General features: G+C 50.3%; 1 protein-coding gene across 1 annotated transcript; it reads left to right on the top strand.

Moving 5' to 3' along the window:
• Nucleotides 1-20,088: 20,088 nt before the first annotated feature.
• Nucleotides 20,089-20,724, top strand: LOC149347511 (etoposide-induced protein 2.4 homolog). The gene has a single exon (XM_089541594.1). It carries the CDS (start codon nucleotides 20,089-20,091, stop codon nucleotides 20,722-20,724), a length of 636 nt encoding a protein of 211 aa, XP_089397720.1.

The following is a 20,724-nucleotide window of genomic DNA, read 5'->3' as shown; positions in this document are numbered from 1 at the left end:
GCGTTCGATCAATATTCCGTGGTTAGCAATGCTAAGCCGGCAGTAATTTTTTGTGTTGTTCTTGTGTGATATATGCTGCTATATGAAATGAATAAGCAAGCTGAACGCGAGAAATGCGAGCATCGTTAGGAGAGCCCAGTAATTTCAGAGAAACCGAGAAATCTACTTCTGCGTTTACTGCTGTTCTTTTCGTACCTTATACGTACATTTTAGTATTTTTCATTTCCGCTGTGCCTTACCGTTTTCTTTAAGCCTATAATTTGTATTATATTGCTTTCTATCGCCTGCTTTTTTATTTGCTCTGGTGCTCAATTATTTTTCCGTGATATACCTAGCCAATTTATTGTCCCTTTGCTTGTTAATGATGTTCCTTATACCGCGCGTGTTCCGTATATCTGTCCCTGTTACGAAAAATTCTGCTGCGCAATCTACTCAACTATATGGGCTTAAAACGCCGACTACAAGGTACCTTATGATGGTCTTCGTCTTTCGATAAGTAATTTAACATCTAAAATTGCCTGCATTTTCGGGAATCGGCGAAAAACTGCATTCAGCTGCGGCAGAACTTTTCGTCCAAGCGAGCAAAGAAGCCACTTTGACAGGTTGCGCCATCTGGCGAGCGGTGAGGCAACCGATGTCACGGCTTGGGGCTGGAATGCGCACCTCGCGCGGTTTCTTGGGATGTGCGTGTCGTCTGCTCCTTGAAATTAACACCGCTCGCCAGATGGCGCAGTCTGTCAGACTGGCTTCTTTGCTCGCCTGGACGAAAAGTTCTGCCGCAGCCGAATGCAGTTTATCGACGATTCCTGAAAATGTAGGCAAGTTTAGATGTTAAATTACATATCGAAAGATGAAGACTATCATAAGCTACCTTGTAGTCGGCGTTTCAGCCCATACAGTCCAGTAGTTTGCGCAGAATTTTTTCTAACACGGACAGATAAATACGGAACAGGCGGTACATGTTTTTTACACTGACCCCCCCCCCCCCCCCCCCCCTTTTTTCTATTACCCTCAAAGAAAGGCCTTTAGGGGTATGTAAAATAAAAAAAAATAAAAAATAAAAACAGGCATGAAGGTTTCACCCTGCCACTATAAAGGGGTACTGGCATAATGCATTACGTTATTGTGTGGCTCAATTGCCTTTCGAGAGTGAAAGAGGAATGACAATGAGGCAAAAATCCACTGATCTCCACTAAGGGCCGAGATGGCGCATCGGGTGGCCTAAAAGGAAGGCACCGGAAGTAAGCTACCTCAACCCACAAGTACCAGAAGTAGCGCATGAAGTCGGACCTCACACGCTTTTTCAGTTTCAGTTTTTGTTTTCCTCTCGGTATTTCGATTTTTTTTGCCCTTCTCGTCTTTTCCCACGTTAACGCCTACCTGTGTCGCCCTCAAATGCATGACGAGGCCAGCAAAGTCTTCGGGAAAGAGTTTCGAAGAAACAGGTCCATTCCACTGCAATGGGACGACACTAGCAGACGACAGGACGTCGGTATTGTTACGACCCATCTTGAGACCTGAGATGAAACGGAGGGAGATTCAACGTAGCGGCAATTTTGACGGGTCGTTTGACTTCAACTTGACCCCACGATGACCTCACGAAAAAGGGTGGCTTTCTGGGAAGTGGCCGACGAGGCTCTTCCCACACTCGGCTCGGCGAAAACGACCTCCCTTCGAGAAGCAACCGACGACAGGAGAAGAAAGGGTGTCCCTCGTCTTGAAAAAAAAAACCCGGAACGAATCAGAGGAAGCCTGCGCAGCTGCGGCTGTGACGTCAACACGACACAATGCTATAGGAATGCGGACTGCGGACTTAGGAATGCGGACTTAGCATCTTCCTTGCCAGTTCCCACGTGCGGGCTCTCAACAGGTGTCTGGGCCAGCTGCGTCTGTGACGTGTGGTGGCGATCTTTTGTGCCACGATGAGTTACCGCCTAGTGAGGGGGCTCAACAGGTCTTCGATGGCGGTGCTGGTGCCGAACTTTTGTGTCACGATGGAATGTCGCCTGGTGAAAGGGCGGAGCCTTGGGCTATATAAACTGCGACCAAAGTGGGCACGAACGCTCTGGACCTTCGGTAATAGGTTCATCCAGTGGCTCTGAGCCTTGAGTATCAGGCTCATCCAGACGCTCGACGCTTTGAACTCTTAAATTTTGATTCCTTGTTCTTCCTTTGTAAATTTTTGTAAATAAGTGTCACAGTTTCTTGCCATTAAATCTGCTTGTTTTTGTAATCTCCAACCATCTGAAGTTCAGACAGTTCCTTCATCCCGGACGAGCCCCCTTGGTGACGCAACAACTGGCCACGCTACCTCGAGCCGTAACAACTGGTGGCAGCGGTGGGATCTGCTACCTTGCGTCGCAACAACTGGTGAACAGCGGTGGGATCCGAAGCCTGGGATCCGAAGCCTGGGATCCGAAGAGACTGGTGAGATACGAAGACCCAACAACTGTGGATCAGCGATGAGAATCTGAAGCCACAAGCGACAACAACGGTCGGCCAGCGAGAGTGCAGCTGTCTTGGACATGATCACGTGTGTGGATGAGTGCTTGGCTTTTCCTTTGATGTGGACCAGGTTCTAAAAGAGGGTTAAAATTTAGAACTGGTAGACACCTGTGCTTAAATCTTACAGGCTTGGTATTTTTGCATAGTTGTTTTGGAAAGAGCTCAGACTCAGAACTATCATGGACCTACAGAGACTGCAGGAGTCGGACCTGTTGCTGTTGTGTGAGGAATTGGGGATTGAGACAAGGGGTTTGGCACGAAAACCCATGATAATTCAGGCCATTACTGATTTGGGGGCAGATGATGAGGAGCTCATTGAAGAGTGGAGTCTCATCGAACAAAAAAAGAAAGAGCGAGAAGAAGAGCAGCTCAGACAGCAGGAAGAGCGAGAAAGAGAGGAAAAGTGGCGTCAGCGCGAACGTGAGAGGGAAGCAAAATTACTGAAGAAAAAGGCTGAGCTCAGAAAATTAGAAGAAGAGTTGAGCAAGAGGTTGGGAAGTTGTCCCCAGCAAGTGGTACCTCTTCTCAGCAAGGAGACAGGGTTCAAGATGTCTAAGCACATGCAGCCATATGTGGTATCAAGGGATATCGGTCTGTATCTTGTAAATTTTGAACGAACCTGCGAGAACCTCGCCTACAGTCAAGAAACTTGGTCTCAAAGGTTACTGACGGTTCTGCCCTGCGAGGCAGCGGAGGTTGTCGCGCGGCTCAGTAGGGAGGACGCGGACAACTACGAGAAGGTCAAGGGTTGCCTTCTACGAAAGTATAGACTTAGCGCCGAGGCGTTCAGGCAAAGATTTCGGGGAGCTAAGAAATCGAGGGACGAGAGCTATCCCGATTTCTTATACAATTTGAAAGTGAACTTGATTGAGTGGCTAAAGAGTACGGAGTCATATAATGACCGGGACGCTGTAGTTGAGAGAATTTTGTTGGAACAGTTTTACAACTGCCTCCCTGAACAGGAGAGAAATTGGCTAAGGGACCGGGACAACGTAGCGTCGGCGACGAAAGCTGCCGAACTCGTTGAGGAGTACGCTTCGCGCCGGCAGTTTAGCAACACCAGTAGAGTTGATAGGCCCCGTAATTTCGGAAGAAGTGCGAATTATCGTCCCGAGAGGCACTTTGCGAGCTCTATAGTCGTGAAGAAAGAAAGGAAGGTTCCTTACGAGAAACTTCAAAAACAGGAGGACAGTGAGAAGGGTGCAAAAGTGGCCAAGGCACGGAAAGAAAAGGCCGCGTTTGAGGCTAGGAGGTCGCTCACTTGTTACAGATGCAATGAGCCGGGTCACATGGCAGTGAACTGCCGAAAAGAAAAGGTGGCGTTCTCGTATGTCAGTGACTGCGATGAAAACATGAAGCTGCTGAAACCTTACATGCATGACCTGGTAGTGAACGGGAAGCCATGCAAGGAAGATGAGATGGGAGAAACGCTTACTGTTAGCCCTGAGACAGATGGCGCGTTGGCAGATAAAGCAGAGGTCCCGCGCCAGAAAGAATACAGTGAGGTTCGGTGTGAACGGAATGACAGAGCCAGAGAAGGGACACCGCTGGTGCAGCTGGCGAGCACTGGCAGTCAGGAAGTTGAGGCGCCGGTACTAAGCAGCACAAAGAGTGAACGGGTACCGCCCGACGGCAGCCGCGAAGCGCCAGGGAAGAGCGCAACGTTCGCCGTAAAGTGCCGTACAGACGAGGTTGTTTCTGTTGCCCAGAATAAGGAGGATGCTGCTCCGATAGTAAAACAGCAGGATAATGAGCTTTGCAGCTCAGACGAAACCATCGGAGTAGACGATTCGTCAGTTAAACCGTCGCCTAGCACTCAGAGTAAAGCACGAGTAGCGTCGCTACCCAAGAAACATCGCGAACGCGACAAGCCTTCGAGAAATGATACGGCAGAGGTTAATGCTGATGCGAGGGCCGGCAAATTAACGCGGGACAGCACCGCGAGAACTATTCAGGGAAAGGGAAAACCCACAGTGTCATTTTCCCGAAGGCGTATGGGCACGATGAAAGCCCAGGTGACTGCCCTTGCGGGCCGAAAGAGCGACAGACGGCGTGGTCATTGGACACGAGACGCATGCTTTGCATTACGAAGAATAGGGCTCGACAGCCACACAAAGGGTCGCCGCAGAGAGCGCGTGAGTCGGAGGGAGTCGCGGCAGGCAGGGACAAAGAAATGTAGGAGGCACCCTTTCCTCAGTAGGTCGAGCGGAGGCGGAACCAATCAACTTCGCAGGTTTCTTGAAGCACCTGCTTGTAGACCGGCCATCCGACCACGACCGCGCAGGGCGCGGCTAAAGAATGTCCAATTCGGGGAATAAGTGTTTGCCTCTTTTTTTTTTTTGGTGCATTGACTCACTGTAAAAAAACGAGACAGGGGTGAAGGCAAACGAGTTCCCAAGTTTAGTGGTAATGCTGAGTGGTGTTAGTGGACTACAGGATTTTCACTCAGTTATGCAGCTTTTGGAGCTGTTTACTTTTTTTTAAGTACATGCCGGAAGGGACGCGGAATTCTTAGCTGTTCTTTTTAATCAGTCCGGAATGCTCTTTATGAACCAAAATTGCTACTAATAGTTTTATTCGTGCGTTTTTGAAAGTGAGGGTGTACAGTAGCAGGTTCGGTTTTTCTCAGCTTGCGTGGGTCCTGGGAGTTTTCAGTGTGGGCTATTCACAACGGCTATACTAACCGGATTATAGCACCCTCTTTTGGAACTGGTTTGCTCGGAGGAAAGTTGAGTGCTTGCTTGCGCATGTGGTTGGAGTTTCAGAGACGCCTCAAAGAATTTGGCCGGCGTAATAGAAGACCACGTTGCGAGCGGCAGAGGGCTTCTGGCATACTTCTGGCACGCTTCTGCAAGTCGTCTCTTCGTGCAGCAGCGATGACTGCTACTCGCCGAGACTCGCCTGGCGGGGGAGGTAGCTGTTACGACCCATCTTGAGACCTGAGATGAAACGGAGGGAGATTCAACGTAGCGGCAATTTTGACGGGTCGTTTGACTTCAACTTGACCCCACGACGACCTCACGAAAAAGGGTGGCTTTCTGGGAAGTGGCCGACGAGGCTCTTCCCACACTCGGCTCGGCGAAAACGACCTCCCTTCGAGAAGCAACCGACGACAGGAGAAGAAAGGGTGTCCCTCGTCTTGAAAAAAAAAAAACCCGGAACGAATCAGAGGAAGCCTGCGCAGCTGCGGCTGTGACCTCAACACGACACAATGCTATAGGAATGCGGACTGCGGACTTAGGAATGCGGACTTAGCATCTTCCTTGCCAGTTCCCACGTGCGGGCTCTCAACAGGTGTCTGGGCCAGCTGCGTCTGTGACGTGTGGTGGCGATCTTTTGTGCCACGATGAGTTACCGCCTAGTGAGGGGGCTCAACAGGTCTTCGATGGCGGTGCTGGTGCCGAACTTTTGTGTCACGATGGAATGTCGCCTGGTGAAAGGGCGGAGCCTTGGGCTATATAAACTGCGACCAAAGTGGGCACGAACGCTCTGGACCTTCGGTAATAGGTTCATCCAGTGGCTCTAAGCCTTGAGTATCAGGCTCATCCAGACGCTCGACGCTTTGAACTCTTAAATTTTGATTCCTTGTTCTTCCTTTGTAAATTTTTGTAAATAAGTGTCACAGTTTCTTGCCATTAAATCTGCTTGTTTTTGTAATCTCCAACCATCTGAAGTTCAGACAGTTCCTTCATCCCGGACGAGCCCCCTTGGTGACGCAACAACTGGCCGCGCTACCTCGAGCCGTAACAACTGGTGGCAGCGGTGGGATCTACTACCTTGCGTCGCAACAGCTGGTGGCAGCGGTGGGATCTGCTACCTTGCGTCGCAACAGTATACACACAGCAAGTATGGAGCCTCGTCTACTCAACTCTGTGTCGTCCCGTTGCGTTAGCGCCGCCAACTCTGTACTTTATTGTGATGCATGTTCCCGCGCTCTAAGCCTAAGTTGTACCATCAATGTGGGATAAATTTAAGAAAGAATAGGTGGAACCTAGAAGAGCTGCCGACGATGTTCTGCTAGTTCACATTAGAGCCTCCAAAAGGTATGCTACGGCTTTTTCGACGTAGTGCATCTAGCACTGTTTCGTACCGTGCCAAAATTGTGCCTGAATGGGCTTTTATTCGTGATGCTTTGTGCAGTTGACTCCAACAGCGCTTCTCACGCGCACTGCAGCATTCGTCTATCGCGTCCCTCTTTTCTCGCGGTGTGCAGCTGAAACGTGGATGTGCTATGAAGTTAGGTTAATACACGCCTGAAAGGTAATTGACGCCCTAAAGTGATAAACATCAGCCGCCATCGATGAGACGAGACATTGGCTGCATCGGCCGCCTGCAACCCGAAACTGAAACTGCAGCAGTTGTATAAAGGGCGACTCTTCGAGAGACGATCGAGTGTCAGGATTTCCGCGCCATCGTTCGCCTTTTCTTTGCTACGCGAAAATTCGGTTTTTAAGGGACAGTGAAGAGATCTCTATTAATATTTTTTTAAAAGCAAAATCCGATAGCTGGCATTTTATGGCTTTGTTGCCACTTGGCCGGCAGCGAAAGATGCATTTATTTATAAGAAATTTGGATTCGAAGTTGAAAAAGCTTTTCCCGCCGCTCTGATTCAAACTTGGGATTCTCGTATGACGACACAGGACTAAGTGACGTCAACATGACGTGCACATGACGTAACGCAGACTCCGTGATTTCTGGCGGCCAGCAGTGCGGCCTAGCAGCAGCCGAAAAGAAAGCTACCGCCGGCTAACCGCCGGCCGCACGTTGAAGGCATCTATCGGCTATTGCGGCCGTTGATACCTTCGCTTCGTTTACGTTTGTACCGGCGTTTTGTCAGCGTTACGATGGATCCCGCTCTCGAAGTCCTCAACGAAGTCCTCGCAAATAGACACCTTTAGCATACCGTGTACCTTGTTACCGTTAGCGGAATACAGGGAGCCCGCCTACCGCCGATGAGCAGGCGCTGATTGGTCCCGATAGGGAAGCGCACCTGAAGTTTGCTCCCACTGCACCAGCGCCACTTCTCCCCTGCCGGTCATTTTGGCGTTTCCGTCCGGGCACGTCGCCGGCGGAGCGCATTGAGCCAGCAGCCTGTCGGCTGGTACGCGCGTGCTGCTCGCGCAGCTGGCACTCTCTCTTTCATTGTGAGCACGTGCCGTCCTGCTCGCGGGCGCTCAAAAGTGGTGTTGCCGCTCGCTGTGAATTCCGCGACGTTCTAAGAGTGGAGAAACTGGTTGTGTGTGGGGCTGTCACAACAGTTCTCTGAACATCAACGGCCAAGGACTGCCCGTGTAATTCTACAGATTTACTGGTGATGTCCTACATTCTTGGGCAAAAAAAAATTAATATTGGAAAATTGTAACGTACAGTAACGAAAATATTGAAGGTTCTATATGCAGCAAAATCTTAATATTTTTCATCGCTCGTATCGAGCAGTTAACGATAGGAAAAACGTTTATACGAAAAAAAATGCAAGCCTATCGATGGGAGATTGCTATAGTGAAATCTTCCAGTATATGAAAAAAAAATGCGGTCATACATTTTTTACTATTCAAAAATGTTTTTGTCCGGAATGGTTGGGTACGAAATGGATGATAACGAGAAACGGCAAGCCTCGATAACTGCTATGGGCAGGGTGAAGTAAGCTTTTTCCTGTTACTAGACACGTTTGGTATGTTGCACGCGTAATATTATTTCTGAGCAGTTTTTGCTGTAATTCACTAAGCATGTAGTGTTTAGTAAAGCTCGCGCTAACGAAACTCATTTTTTTTGCCGTTTTTTATTTTGGAACTGACTACAGCTAGCGGCATTATGCAGACGCGTGTGAGGCAAGGTCAGAGATCGCCTCAATGTTCCGACTTGTGACGCCGGGCTCAATTTTCGAAGTTGCTTTACATGTAAAAAATTTCAAAAAATAAAAATAATCAAAGTGTTTGCTTGCACATGAATGAGCGCTTGCATATGAGCGATGGCTCTGCAAATAAATTGTTTTGGGGATGCGCGTGCGCTGTAATCGGAATTAAATTAAATATACCAACCGCTTATCTCCGTTGTAGCAACTGACAAACTAGAGCATTTTTTCTCTTAGCCGTATATAGCAAGCAGCTGGTAGGCGCATTTCGTGCGTGTTTTCGTTTTTCTCCTTAGCCTCGCGTGTCGCCTTAAGGCCACTTTATTTTAAGTTAAAATAAAAATTATTTCCATCATTATTCATCGAAACACGTAACAAAATCCTTATTATTTGGCCAACAAACCTGCATGCACCGAAGTGCTCAGTCGCCCAACGAAATTAAGCATCTTGCGAAGATGGCCGCGCCAAAAAAAAAAATGGTATTTACCTCGAATTCCACGTCTTAAATGATCTCGTCATTTACTTGCGATACACATTTCGCCGTTACGGTACCGGCTTTTTCGTCAACAATCTGCTTCACGTAGTGGGCCTGATCCAGCTAGCAGTTCTTTTTTCAAGTGCGCAGCGAAAAAAAAAAATTCACTGTCCTTTATTTCTTTTAACCTACATCCCAGAGCGTACTGCCGCGACCGAAAGAAATGCGAACAGCGAAGTGCCTAGGCGCTCCGCTGTTGGAATTTATTTTCGTCACGCTTATGCTTGGCTCGCAACACAAATACGCTAGAGACATCCGTGATACAATAATGTACCACTCTAGCATCTTTTTGTTACTACCGAGATAAAAACGCATTGAAGATCAATTCCGACTGCGCAGCGCGTGGGCGCCGTGCTGTTCGCATTTTTTTCTAGCGCCCCTGTACATTGTGCTAATCCTCCGAAGCTCGTCAGCGTTCAAGCACGAGGGAAAAGGCTCGGGACTGCACAAAGAGATTTGCAGGCTGGCCAACACGTGAAAAGTACGCGCAGAACTGTCTTTTTTTCAGGGGAAAGCGCGCTGCTCGCGCAGCTACTCAATGGGAGGGGTGACCGGTTTGCCCGGACAAAAATACGGTGTCGGCCGGAGAGGGCGCTTTTCACTGGCGTCCGCAGCGCCCCCCTGCGAAGCTGCGGTCCCCTATACTGCAGGCGCGCGCGTAGCTGCCTAGGGTGCATTAGGGCGCCTCGATGCACGAGCGCATCGAGGCACCCTAGTAGCTGCCGGGTACGTGGCGCCATCTGGCGACGTCAAGAAGATTTGCGCATGCATTGGCAGTGATTTGTGGCTTGTCGTGTTCTAGTGTTGCTAGAACCAATGCACTGTTACGTCATCACGCTTGTATTTGCGAGTTTGGCCTGTGGCGGCGATACCTGTATTTTGATTCTAGCTCTTTTCTACGTTACAAGAGCTTTGTTGTCAGTATGAGTGGAGTTTTTGTAATCAGGAGCTGGTATTCTGTCGATACAAGCCAACTTCAATTTCTCCTCGACCTCAGCGTCATCGTCATTCCACTATTGCCCCTTTACGCTCGCAAGACAAGAACGAGATAAGAACGCAGTGTTTTACGCGCGTACCCCTTTGCCGTGGTAAGGTGAGACCTGCATACCTGTTTTCTTTGGTTTCTCTGAAATGACAGGGTTCTCCAGAACAATGCTCACATTTCTCGCCTTCAGCTTCCTTATTCCTTTGATATAACAGCAGACATTACACGAGAACAACGCAAAAAAAAAAAAACAGTACGAAGGGGGCAAAAGGCGGCTTTTTGCATTGAAATACACAGCAGCATGGAGGAAGGAAACAAATCAGGAGAGACGGTTACGTCACATTTTTTAAGACCGCTCCTCCCTGCCTCCCCTCCTACTTGGCTGCCGTCTCGGCACGCTTGCGCATGCGTAGCAGACAATGCAGCAGACGATGCCGCTGCACCCAGCGTTACTATTGGCTGCGCCATTGGCCAACGACTCCCAGCAGTCTTTGCGAAAGCGCGTCACTTCCGGCGCAATTTTTGGCGTGCAGCTCGGATAGCGAGGGCCTCACAGGCAGCACAGCAGACACCGCACTTTTGGGACATGCCATCCAACTTCCGGTGGCTTGACTAGCGCCCGCTTCGGAAAGCGGATAAAGTCTCCCGGTTTCCCGCAGAGCTTACATGAGGAAAGGAACTGATCGGGGTAGCGGGCATGAAGAAGAATAGCGTAAGGAGCAGTACGGGTCTGGAGTCGGCGCCAGTGGGAGGCCTGGGTTAGGGTTAGAGAGGGAGCCCGTGGTGCGTAAACGCGCCGGGTATCACGGTAGTGGATAATGATATCTGTGAAGGTAAGTAGACGCTTCCGGGATGGCGGAGGGGCGTCCATCTCCAGCCCGGAAAGTGAGACCTCGGGCGAGGGAGTGGACCTCCTCGTTATCCGGGAGGCCTGCGTGTGCGGGGGTCCAGATAAGGGTTACAGGGCGGTGGGGTGCCAGAAGCGTAGAAGCCGAGCCGAGGTGTGGGATATCAAGCCTTTAGCGAAATTGGACAGGGCGGATTTTGAGTCGTATCCTGCTCACATGCCCCACCTTCCCACACCCTCCATCCCCAACCACGGCGGAGTCATACTGGGAGACTCTCCAGGGCAGCTCCGCGGCTGCTGACCAGCGCCGGATAATTACCGACGCCTTGAAGCGGATAGCCCTCCAAGGACTGTCCTTTGCCCTTTAAGGACAACCCCCTAAGGGTTGCCTCGTGCCACGTAAGGGGAGGCAGGGTTTGCCCACTCTGCATTGCTTGGCAATAAATGTTTCAACCACCACCACCACCGGAAAGCGGATTGCGGCATCCTGCCACCTAGTGGAGATCAATGCTAAAACCATCTTAAAAGCAAATTTTCGTGAGCAAAGAAATGGCGAACGATGTTGGAAATCCGGACACTCCTAGTTTCAGTTACGGGTTTCAGGCAGCCGATGTCTCGGCGATGGTGGGTGAGGATGCTTGTTGCTTTAGAACATCATTTACCGACCAAACTTGCTTTTAACTTAACTGTATTGCATAGCCACGTTTGTAAAGCTAGACATATAAAAATCACTCAAAATAATTTCCGGGCTAGTTATAAGCATAGTAGATGCAGAGCGCGAAAGAAATGACTGACAAGAAAGACGAGTGGTGCAGCGCTTGCCTTTTTCGATGAGTACAGTGCGAGAGAAACGGTCGACGAAAAAAAAAAGAACGGAGGTCAAGCGTTGTTTGAAATGAACTGCGCCCAGCATAACGAACAAAAGCCCACTCAGGTATAGTTTGGTACAATACGAAGAAACAGTACTTGATACACTCCGTTGGATAAGCAGTACCATACGTTTGAGAGACGCTCATGTGAACTAAGAACACCGTCGACACCCTATCAGGTAGTAGCCACGCCCTTGCTAAAGTTCGAACGATATAACTCGGTAAAGTGTTCACTGCAAAGTTTCCAGCTATCCTTGCTTAAATTTATCCCTCATTGGTGATATAACTTGCTTGGACCCTGACTGCGGAAACGTGCATCACAACAAAGCACAGTGTAGGCGACGCTAGAGCAACGGGACGACACTGAGCAGGCAATTAAGGTGCCATACGTGTTGTGTGTAGCGACAGCCTGTCGTCTGCTTATGCCGGTATCGTCTCATTGAGAGGCAAATGACCCTTCCGTTTGAAACATCTTTTCCGAAGACTTTTCTGGCCTCATCATGAAGTTGACGGCACAACAGGCGCGACATATCGTGAAAAAAGACGAAAAGACGAAATGCCAAGGGGAAAACGAAAACTGAAACTGAAAACCGTGCAGACGAAAAATTCCGCGCACTGCCCAAGGCTGATTTCCAGGACGTGATCCACTTAAAGGGATACTCAGGCGGTTTTCGAATCAGCTAATATTTTAGGATTTTGAAGTAGTGTCATTGCTGATCACGTCTATGAAATTATTTTTTCGATGTTGGCTAAAACAGTGCTGCAATCACTAATTAAAAACGCGATGTTTAAATCTCCCGCGCCCCGCGCGAGCGCTGGGGAGGAGAACAGCGGAGAGGGAAACATCGTCCATGTCGGCCAACGTGACGTCACGTTGAGGAGCCGGGGATACTTCGGCGCACCCGAGCAAGCTTTCAGCGCGCGTTGTTTCTCGTGCTGCATGCGTTGTTCCTCGTACTGCGTGCGTTGTGACGTACAAAGCATGTCAGCCGACCTTGAAAATCAGATTCAACACGAGGTACTACTCTGCGGTCGTGTCCACGAATTACGGCCGCGACTGTGTCGTCTTCCACTGTTTTCCGCAAGATCATAAGCTCGCAGCGCAAGCGCTCGCTGCTGCGACGATGAATTCAAGCCGACCAAAGCAAGCCTACTCTGCTCGAAGCACTTTCGTAAGAGCGGCTACATGCAGAGCTTGTCCCTGATGTGATCTCTGGAGATTTCTGTCGAAAAGGCGCGGCTGAACCATGACACAGTTCCTTCGATTTTCTCGCGCATGAGAGGCGTGTCACCATTCCCAAGAAGCGCCTCTTCTAAAAACATGCTCACTTAGCCCCTGCAGAAACCTTATAGAGGCTCAAGCATGTGTCGCTCTCCTCAGCTTAGGTGCGGCCAGACCACCTGAGGCGTGCTCAGCAAGGCCTGGTTAGTGATTTTATATTCGGTTCGGTGTCCAAGCAAGCAAGCAAGCAATGAAAAGCACAATAAAGCAAAGCAAGCAAGCATCGAAGTTCTTCATATGCGGCATCACGTTTAATCGTAGCTAAGCGATTAAAATGAAAGCGTTCTACGTTGTGATTTCTGATGCAAATTTAAGAGAAATGAATGCCAACCAAGTTTTTGCCAAAAAAAAAAAAAAACATGTTTCGCAACCTTACTCGGTTTCTTCATCAAGTTGTGGCAGCGGGCGAGTTGCAGCTAGCTTGGCTTTTAAACACACATGTAGTTGGCCACTACTTCACTGAACCTAAACTGCAAATCTAGGAAGGGCGAACGTTTCCGAGGCAGCGATTAAATTTTCTGGCGTCTGCTGAACGCGCCACGAGTGAAGCAGCAGCCTTGTGCGCGTATTTGGCTTGGTTTCCAGCGCACAATGATTACGTCACTATCCTGTGGTCACATTCCTCGCAGCGCTTGGCCACTGCGCTTCGCTCATTTTGACATCAACTTTGTGCTGCTTCATCGTTTCCTTGAAATACTTTCTTGGCCCAACTTACAACGCCGGGTACTGAGAACAGGATTTTTTGTACACAGTGCTATGGGCCTTTTCTTTAGGATGACGCTCTTTCGGGCGAGCCAGGAGGCGTCCGGTGGTGGTAATTGACTGGAGTATTGTTCGCATCCCTTTCTTTCCGAGAATACGAGCCGAGGTCGTGCTGGCACCCTTTACGCATGGTCTGCATACGCGTCTTTCACGCTGGCGTATGCTTGTGCTAGGCGTGGAACTTTTTGCTAGTGTCTTTTTTGTTTTCAGGTGATACGTGGAATGAGCAAACTGTAGTATCCTTTTCTTTGGAGGTCAGTAAAAAAATAGTCGCCATATTCGCTTTTACAACAGCACGGAAAGCTGCGATCTGCATTCAACGCAGCGCTGGACCCGCATCGGCAGCTTCTCCAGTCCTCAAAGTGACGTCACGACCTCTCTTGACCAATCACGGGCGGCGGCGCGCCGCACGCCGTGCCCCGCGGCTAAAAAAGGCAATTCGCGCTTGTTTTTCCCTTATTTGGATGCGATATTCCAGTATACAACATGAAAAACTATAGGACGACGCTGCCAGCCTGATTTTAAAAAAAAGTGCTTCAGTCTCCCTTTAAAGTAGGATACAACTCAAGAATGAAGCGGCTTTTCCCCGACAAAGGACCAATGGCGTCGGCCGATTCTCATCAATCGGCTCGCGTGAAAATGCAAGGAGCGGTGGACTAGAATGCTTCTAGTGGCGCGATCGTCTCCATCGTTGGAGGCCTTGAGCTGTAGAAAGCTGCGGTGGCGCTGCAGTCGACCGCACTTGAAAGCGCGTCAGCTTTCAGGCCGTCGTGCAGTAGCGCGACAGGGCGACAGCGCACCATGATCGTCTTGGCGCGCGCAAAGGAGCAAACGAATAGTTTTGTTTTCTTTCCAGTCTTCCATAGTTTTGTACTGATAGTTAATCCTGCCTACTAACATGTCGCGCACAAGGCAGCTATTCATTTCCTTGTTTTTAGTGCTTAAGCACTTACAGCGGCCATTCACATTTAGCAATTGTGTGCTGCCCAAATCCCACAGATGGCGGCACCTGCCATAGAAGGGCATTGGCGCATCGCTGGACCGCTGCACCACTGCGCCAAGAGTGGTACGAAGACTCCCAGGGATCGATGAATGTAGAGGGTAGTCAATTCCGCATTTATGGACATTAACGCATTATCGCTATCCGCACAACTGCCGTCCGTGAACACTGGACCTGAATACCGGAACCGAAGGTAAAACGGGACTGCTATAGCACATAATTCGCATTTCATCTAACTACGCAAATCGACCATTATTTTGTTTTGTTCCTCCAATCTCATTCTCCTCCAGCTCATCGAGCTCTCTTGCTTTCAGTAAGGGATGCCTCGGTACATGACCCATAAGGGGGCCTTGGGGTCATCGAAGGAAATCTGGACAGAGTCCGTCCCAGGCGGCGGTTTTGGAGGATGGGTAGGGCGGGGTTGTATTCCGAGAGGCTTCTGTATACGTCACATCCGGGTTGTAGTAGTTCGGCGCAAAAACCAGCTCTCACTGATGGTGCAGCAGCTACCGTGCCGCATTGTATTCGGTGATGCAGAGGACGAGGCTTAGCGCCGACAAGACCAAGTTGAGCTCATCGCTTAGCGAGAAGCCGATCGGCAGCAAAACCAGACCTATAGGAACGGTGACGAAGACGTTTCAGGAGCAAGAACGGGGCTGTCTACAACGCGTAGAAGGCGAACCTTCAACTTCTGGAACTGCGGTCTCGATGGAAGTTCGTGCTACGTGCGTCGCGTTGGACCGATAGCGCCAGAAGCGTCAGCGTGACGCTGCCGGCGCTGCCTAGGCCCCGCAGGCGGCTAGATCCCGCCGACTGTTCAAGCGGGTCGTTGCCTAGTTTAGTCAGTTTTTTTTTACTTCCATAGGTTCCTGTTCCGCTGCGCAAATTGCGGAAAAAGACACGCGACTGCCGAACGTGCAATCAAGGCGAACATTCTATTGGGAGACAGGCAGAAAGGTTCGTAAGTCTTCGTACCAGCTCCAACAGTTTTCTCGCAACATGTTTGTCCGTCGACCTCGTGCAATGGTTCTCGCACTTCCTGTTTACCTGTCTGCGCGAGGGGCAAACGATTTCGATGTTCTTATGTTCCTATCCATGACTAAATTATAGGTACTCGCAGTTCTCAGGTGTGTACCAGACACGGAGGTCCTCGCAGCTCCAACATTCCTATCTGCACCAGACGCATATAGTTCTCGCAGTGTTCACAATCCTGTGCGCACCAGGTGCAAAGGTCCTCCCAGTCTCCTAGTTCCTATCTGCACCAGGCGAAAAGGTCCTCCAGGTACTCATGTTTCCAAGTCTGGCCATCGGTCCCAATTCCGGGAAGGGTTTTCGTCCTCCACGAATGCGTCCTATGGGATCCTGGATTCCACAGTTATCGGTGGGCCCGAAAGGCGGAATGGTTGGCGTGTGACGGGATATCTTTGGTGGGTTCATGCTCATATATGCAGAACTGGTCATTCTCTACTTTACATTCACAGATGGCGGCGAGTCCTCATATACAACTAGCAGCGCAGTGGCGCAGCGCCACTGCATTGGCAGGTGGCTGTTCCTCTCAAAGCCCCTAGCAGGGATTGTGCGACCCATGTGGCTCTTTCCGAGAAATGCAGCCGGCGCGACGCTCCTCCGAACTTACCCGAGTTACTACCGAGTAGCTCAGATAAGCTCGGGTATGTGTAAAAAACTTTCTCTCCACACTTTCTGCTAACACTTTATATTAACACTTTCTGTTAACGTCACGCATGAGCCAAGTAATGCTTACGCATTAGCACACCACACTGAATGTCTGCTCAAATTGGCACTGCTGTTTGTGCTAACGCACTGATTGGCTATAAAATGGAAACCTCAGTTGGTACACTTCGGATGCGTTGCAAGCGTTATTGAGGGCGATATCCGCCTTTAGCTTGTCACGACAAGGTAAAGATTTCGTCGAGGTGTACCTGCGCACAACCTACAGCCCGCAGCGGTACAGTCCCCTTTCTCGTATTTTTGCCCGCAGCAGGACGCCACCACCGGCCCCTCAAATCCAGCCGTAAGTGCTGGATACTGTTGAAGAATTGTAAATTATAAACAGAGTTTTTAACGTCCAGGAGCAACACATGGAATGTGAGGGACGCCATAATGCAAAGGTCCGGAATAGCTTAGACCGTCAAGGATACTTTCACTTCGGGTATTGCAAAGCACACGGTCGTTTACGTATTTATCCTCCGTCGAAATACGGCTGCCGCAGCCGGAATCGGACACCCATCCTTAGTATCAGCAGCCGAATGGCAGAGACACAGCTCCCTGCGCATCTAACTCCAGCGCGACGCGCGCGCCACTGGCGGCGGCGCGCGCGTCCCTGTCAGGAAGGCGGGGGCAGTCTGACACTCCCGCTGTGTTGCGCGCGCCGTCGTGAAGCAGTTGTGCGCGTCCTCCCCGAGCATAAAATGGCACACAACAACAGCGGGACACATTGCTGTGTTGTAGGATGCAATAATACATATATTAATTCGCCTCGGACAAGGTTTTGTGGATTTCCAACGCGACATTGGGAGACGGCCCACCCTTCGCGACGGGCAACACACGCGCGCGGTTTCTGGTCAAACAATGGCCAAACCCGTGCGGAAGACGCTTGCTTGACTCATGCATCACCTCCTAGACAGGTTTTTGAGTCATGGCACATTCAACAGACGCGGAGGAATGCTAACGGCTCTCTGGGAACCCTTCCCTCTTCTTGCACCCACGATTTCCGGTCATTGACTTGGCTGTCAACAGTATACGTGGCCTCAAAAAGCCACGCATAACTCGCCCGTGGTCACACCCGAGGAAGAAGCCCAAATTTTGCGCAGTAAAGAATTGTTTACCTTAGTTCCAGTTATGCGCGGAATCCTTGCTCGCTTCCACTGCGCCTTGTCGTCCAGCGTCTTTTTCGACAGTAAAGGCACGTTTTAAGGGGAAATGGCAACATGTTTCTGATAAATCTTTGCTCCACATCTGAAGGACTGGGTGATAAGTTGCTACAATAAACATATATTCAAATGTCGAAGATTCAGGGTACTTGTACTAAATGTGTACAAATTAAACAAAGCTTGAAATGAAATTCCGCTTCTTGAGCACAAGCGTTCGGCAAGAATCCTGCATGAATTAGCTGGGATACTACTTTTTTGCAGAATCCGAATCAAACAGTTTGATGTTTTTCGCATGACTTTCAGTGCGCACACCAAAGGTGCGGAAAAAGAGAATGTTATGAAGCCAGGTTTGCGTCGTTCGCTCAAAAACTGGAGTTTCCTAATTACCTTCATTGTTATGGCGCCTGGCCGTCTTTGAAAGTTTAGGGTAAGGCTTTTTAAATGCAGGAACACCCCAGGCTTGCGGGCGGCTCGTTTTGGAGAGCGTTTGACGCCGCTCCAAAAACACAGCAACGGCAGCAGCGCGTGTTGACATTTGCCTGCGATGCCTGCCTTGCAACTGCAGCCCACGGCAACAAGCTGTCTACTGGAAGATAGCTACATAAAAAAAAACTGAGAGAGAGAGAGCAGCGCTTACAGGAATTAGATAGACTTATTTCTTAGCGTTAGTTTGATCGTTTTCGGTGGCGCAGTGATGCTTGTCTGCGCAATGCACCGGGCTGCTACTTCGCTCCCGTCGCACGACACCACCTCTTTCACATTGTGTACATGGCCTGCTTCAAAAAGCTTCGTTGCTTTCCTGACATTCGCTCCTCGAAAGAATTTTTCAGCCTCATGAATGAATAGGTCAAAATCCCGCCTCTACGACAGCGGCAGCCGCTAGCAGACGCCACCCCTTCGCAGTCGCGGGGCGAGCCTTCCTGACAGGGACGAGGAACTGGCCGCGCGGGGGAGCTGAACGCAGCCTCGACGGTGGCGGTGCCTGGCGGGTGCAGGGTGCCTATAGGGAACACCGAAATTAAAAAAAAAACAATGCGAACTGAGCTGGGGAATCCGCCCATGTTGCTACACCGTTCGATGTGATTTCAGTGCACGTTTTTAGGAACTTCAGGTGGTTGAAATTAATGCGGAGCTTTCAGCATTCGGGACCTTTCGTGGCCTGGGCGGATGCTAAACCCCGCATGCCACGCCTTGCTTCCCATCCCATGCCATGCCACGTGCCATGCCAAGCAATGCCATGCCATACGTACCTTGCATTAAGTTTGAGTCAGCTAGTAACCACATAACAAGTTTTGTGCTGCTAAAAAGCTATCCATGAGGCGCGGAGGTTTTCTGGTATTTTTTTCATTCAATTTCTTTAGCGCTACGCGCCGGGTGTAAACTCAAATAAGCCAAATATGTTGGTCGAAAAAACGCTATGACGGGCACAAATGCCCTGGCGGTTGGGCTCTCTGGAATGTATATGCAACTGCTATCGTAAACTGTCGCTGTGATGCCCCGAACGCTCCTGCGCTGCACCACTCTGCTTTCCGATAGGAAGAAACGATGCGAAAAAAAAAATGCAGATGTTCCGTGCACGCACTCACCCTTTGATGACGAGACCACTTTTGAGATTACTCACGTTGGAAAACGATGCTACTAACCGAGGCTAACGCGTAGCCGCACCTGGTAACTCAGTCGCCCATTATCGCCTCACTTCAGTACAGTGACGCGCAAAGAACCCTGGCACTCAGTGCCCAAGTTTCAATTTTAGAGAAATGATTGCCGAACGAATACGCACGAAGATTTGGCGTAGCTACGCGGCAATTTTTTATCTACTGGAGCTGCTGATTGAAGGCTGAGCGCCCCGCGGCCGCAACTGACTTTGCACGGAGGCATAAAAATGATGACATCGCGGGCGACTCAGCAGAAACACACACACACACACACCAAAAATAGGCAAAGTAGTCGGGAGAGGGAGCGGAGAATTGCAGCTGCTGCGGGTATAAAAAAAGGCAGCGCACCCAGAGTCAATCGCTGATGCCCTGAGCACAAATGGCGCGTGTCTTAGAATAGTGCTTGTGTGCTCGGTTCTGTTCGCTACCGTCTCTCAAGTTTGTTTCAACGCTTGTCAGTGAGCGTGTGGCTTGTGTCTGCTTGCCTGTGAACACCCGCGCTAGGAAGAAACGATCAACCCCAGAAACTTCGCAGCGTATCCGCACATCCGGTCCGGTTCCTGGACAGTCTGCTGCGGAGGAAAGAACTCTCCGCAGCTCTTTTGTATTACCAAGTAACTTTTCGAGCAAGATCGGGCTTCTACAGAGATGGATGCCTTGTGGTCGTTTCTCGATGGTCTCCTGCACCACCCTGATACACTGCTCGAATCCTATGAAGAATTTCTGGCCACTGGACATATGGCAGTGGACGTCTACGTACCCCAAGAGCATCTTCCTCCCGAACAAGCGCCTCCAGAACAACTGCCTGCAGAGCAGCGACCGGCTGCACAACAAAATCAGCGGCAGGGAGTCCTGCAATCGATTTGGAATGATGACGCCTTACCGTTGAGCATATCCGTTTTCCTCATGATTGTGCTGTGCGCTGTGGCATGCGATTGGATCTGCCTCCCAGTAGCAAAGGCGCTTGCCACCTTCTTGCTGTTCAGAGGTCACCAAGGCTCGGCGGACAAATGGCCATGGCTGAAGACGCTGCTCGAGCATACGTCTGAGGCGCTGTGGCTGCTGCCGGCGTTGGTGCTGACCAAAGTGATGAGCTGCTGGGCCTTCCAGAAACTCGCCGACATCGTCCATCGCGCTGACCCGCTCGTTTCTCGCCTGACGATGCCCACTTTCAGCAATATGCTGGCCAAAGCTCGGTTCAGCGTGACGGTACCGGCCCTATTCCTGCTTCAGTCGCATTTCTTGAGCATGATTGCACCCAGTGGGCTCGGAGGCGTCGTCAGCACCGTGCATCTGAGCCTCCTGTACTCTTTCTCTGCGTTCGAGTACAGGTGGTTCAGTCTCGGCTGGGAAGCGCACTCGCAAGTGTACCTCATCGAAACACACTGGACCTACTACGTGGGCTTCGGACTGCCGTTGGCCTTTGTGACGTCGCTCTCAGCCTCGTACTGCATCAGACGCGTCCTCTTCTCGATCGCCTTTCCATTCCTCTTCATGAGCAGCCTCACAGCGACACCCACCTACGGAGCCCCATTCATGTAA

The sequence above is a fragment of the Amblyomma mixtum genome, chromosome 4, assembly GCF_055824585.1.
Source record: "Amblyomma mixtum isolate Tamu chromosome 4, ASM5582458v1, whole genome shotgun sequence".
In the NCBI taxonomy this organism is placed as follows: domain Eukaryota; kingdom Metazoa; phylum Arthropoda; class Arachnida; order Ixodida; family Ixodidae; genus Amblyomma; species Amblyomma mixtum.
The sequence above is the reverse complement of the archived record's forward strand: the minus strand, read 5'-3'. Positions and strand labels throughout refer to the sequence as shown.

Coding starts and splice junctions, on each gene's coding strand:
- LOC149347511 (XM_089541594.1), top strand. CDS start 20,089: ATGATTGTGCTGTGCGCTGTGGCATGCGATTGGATCTGCCTCCCAGTA.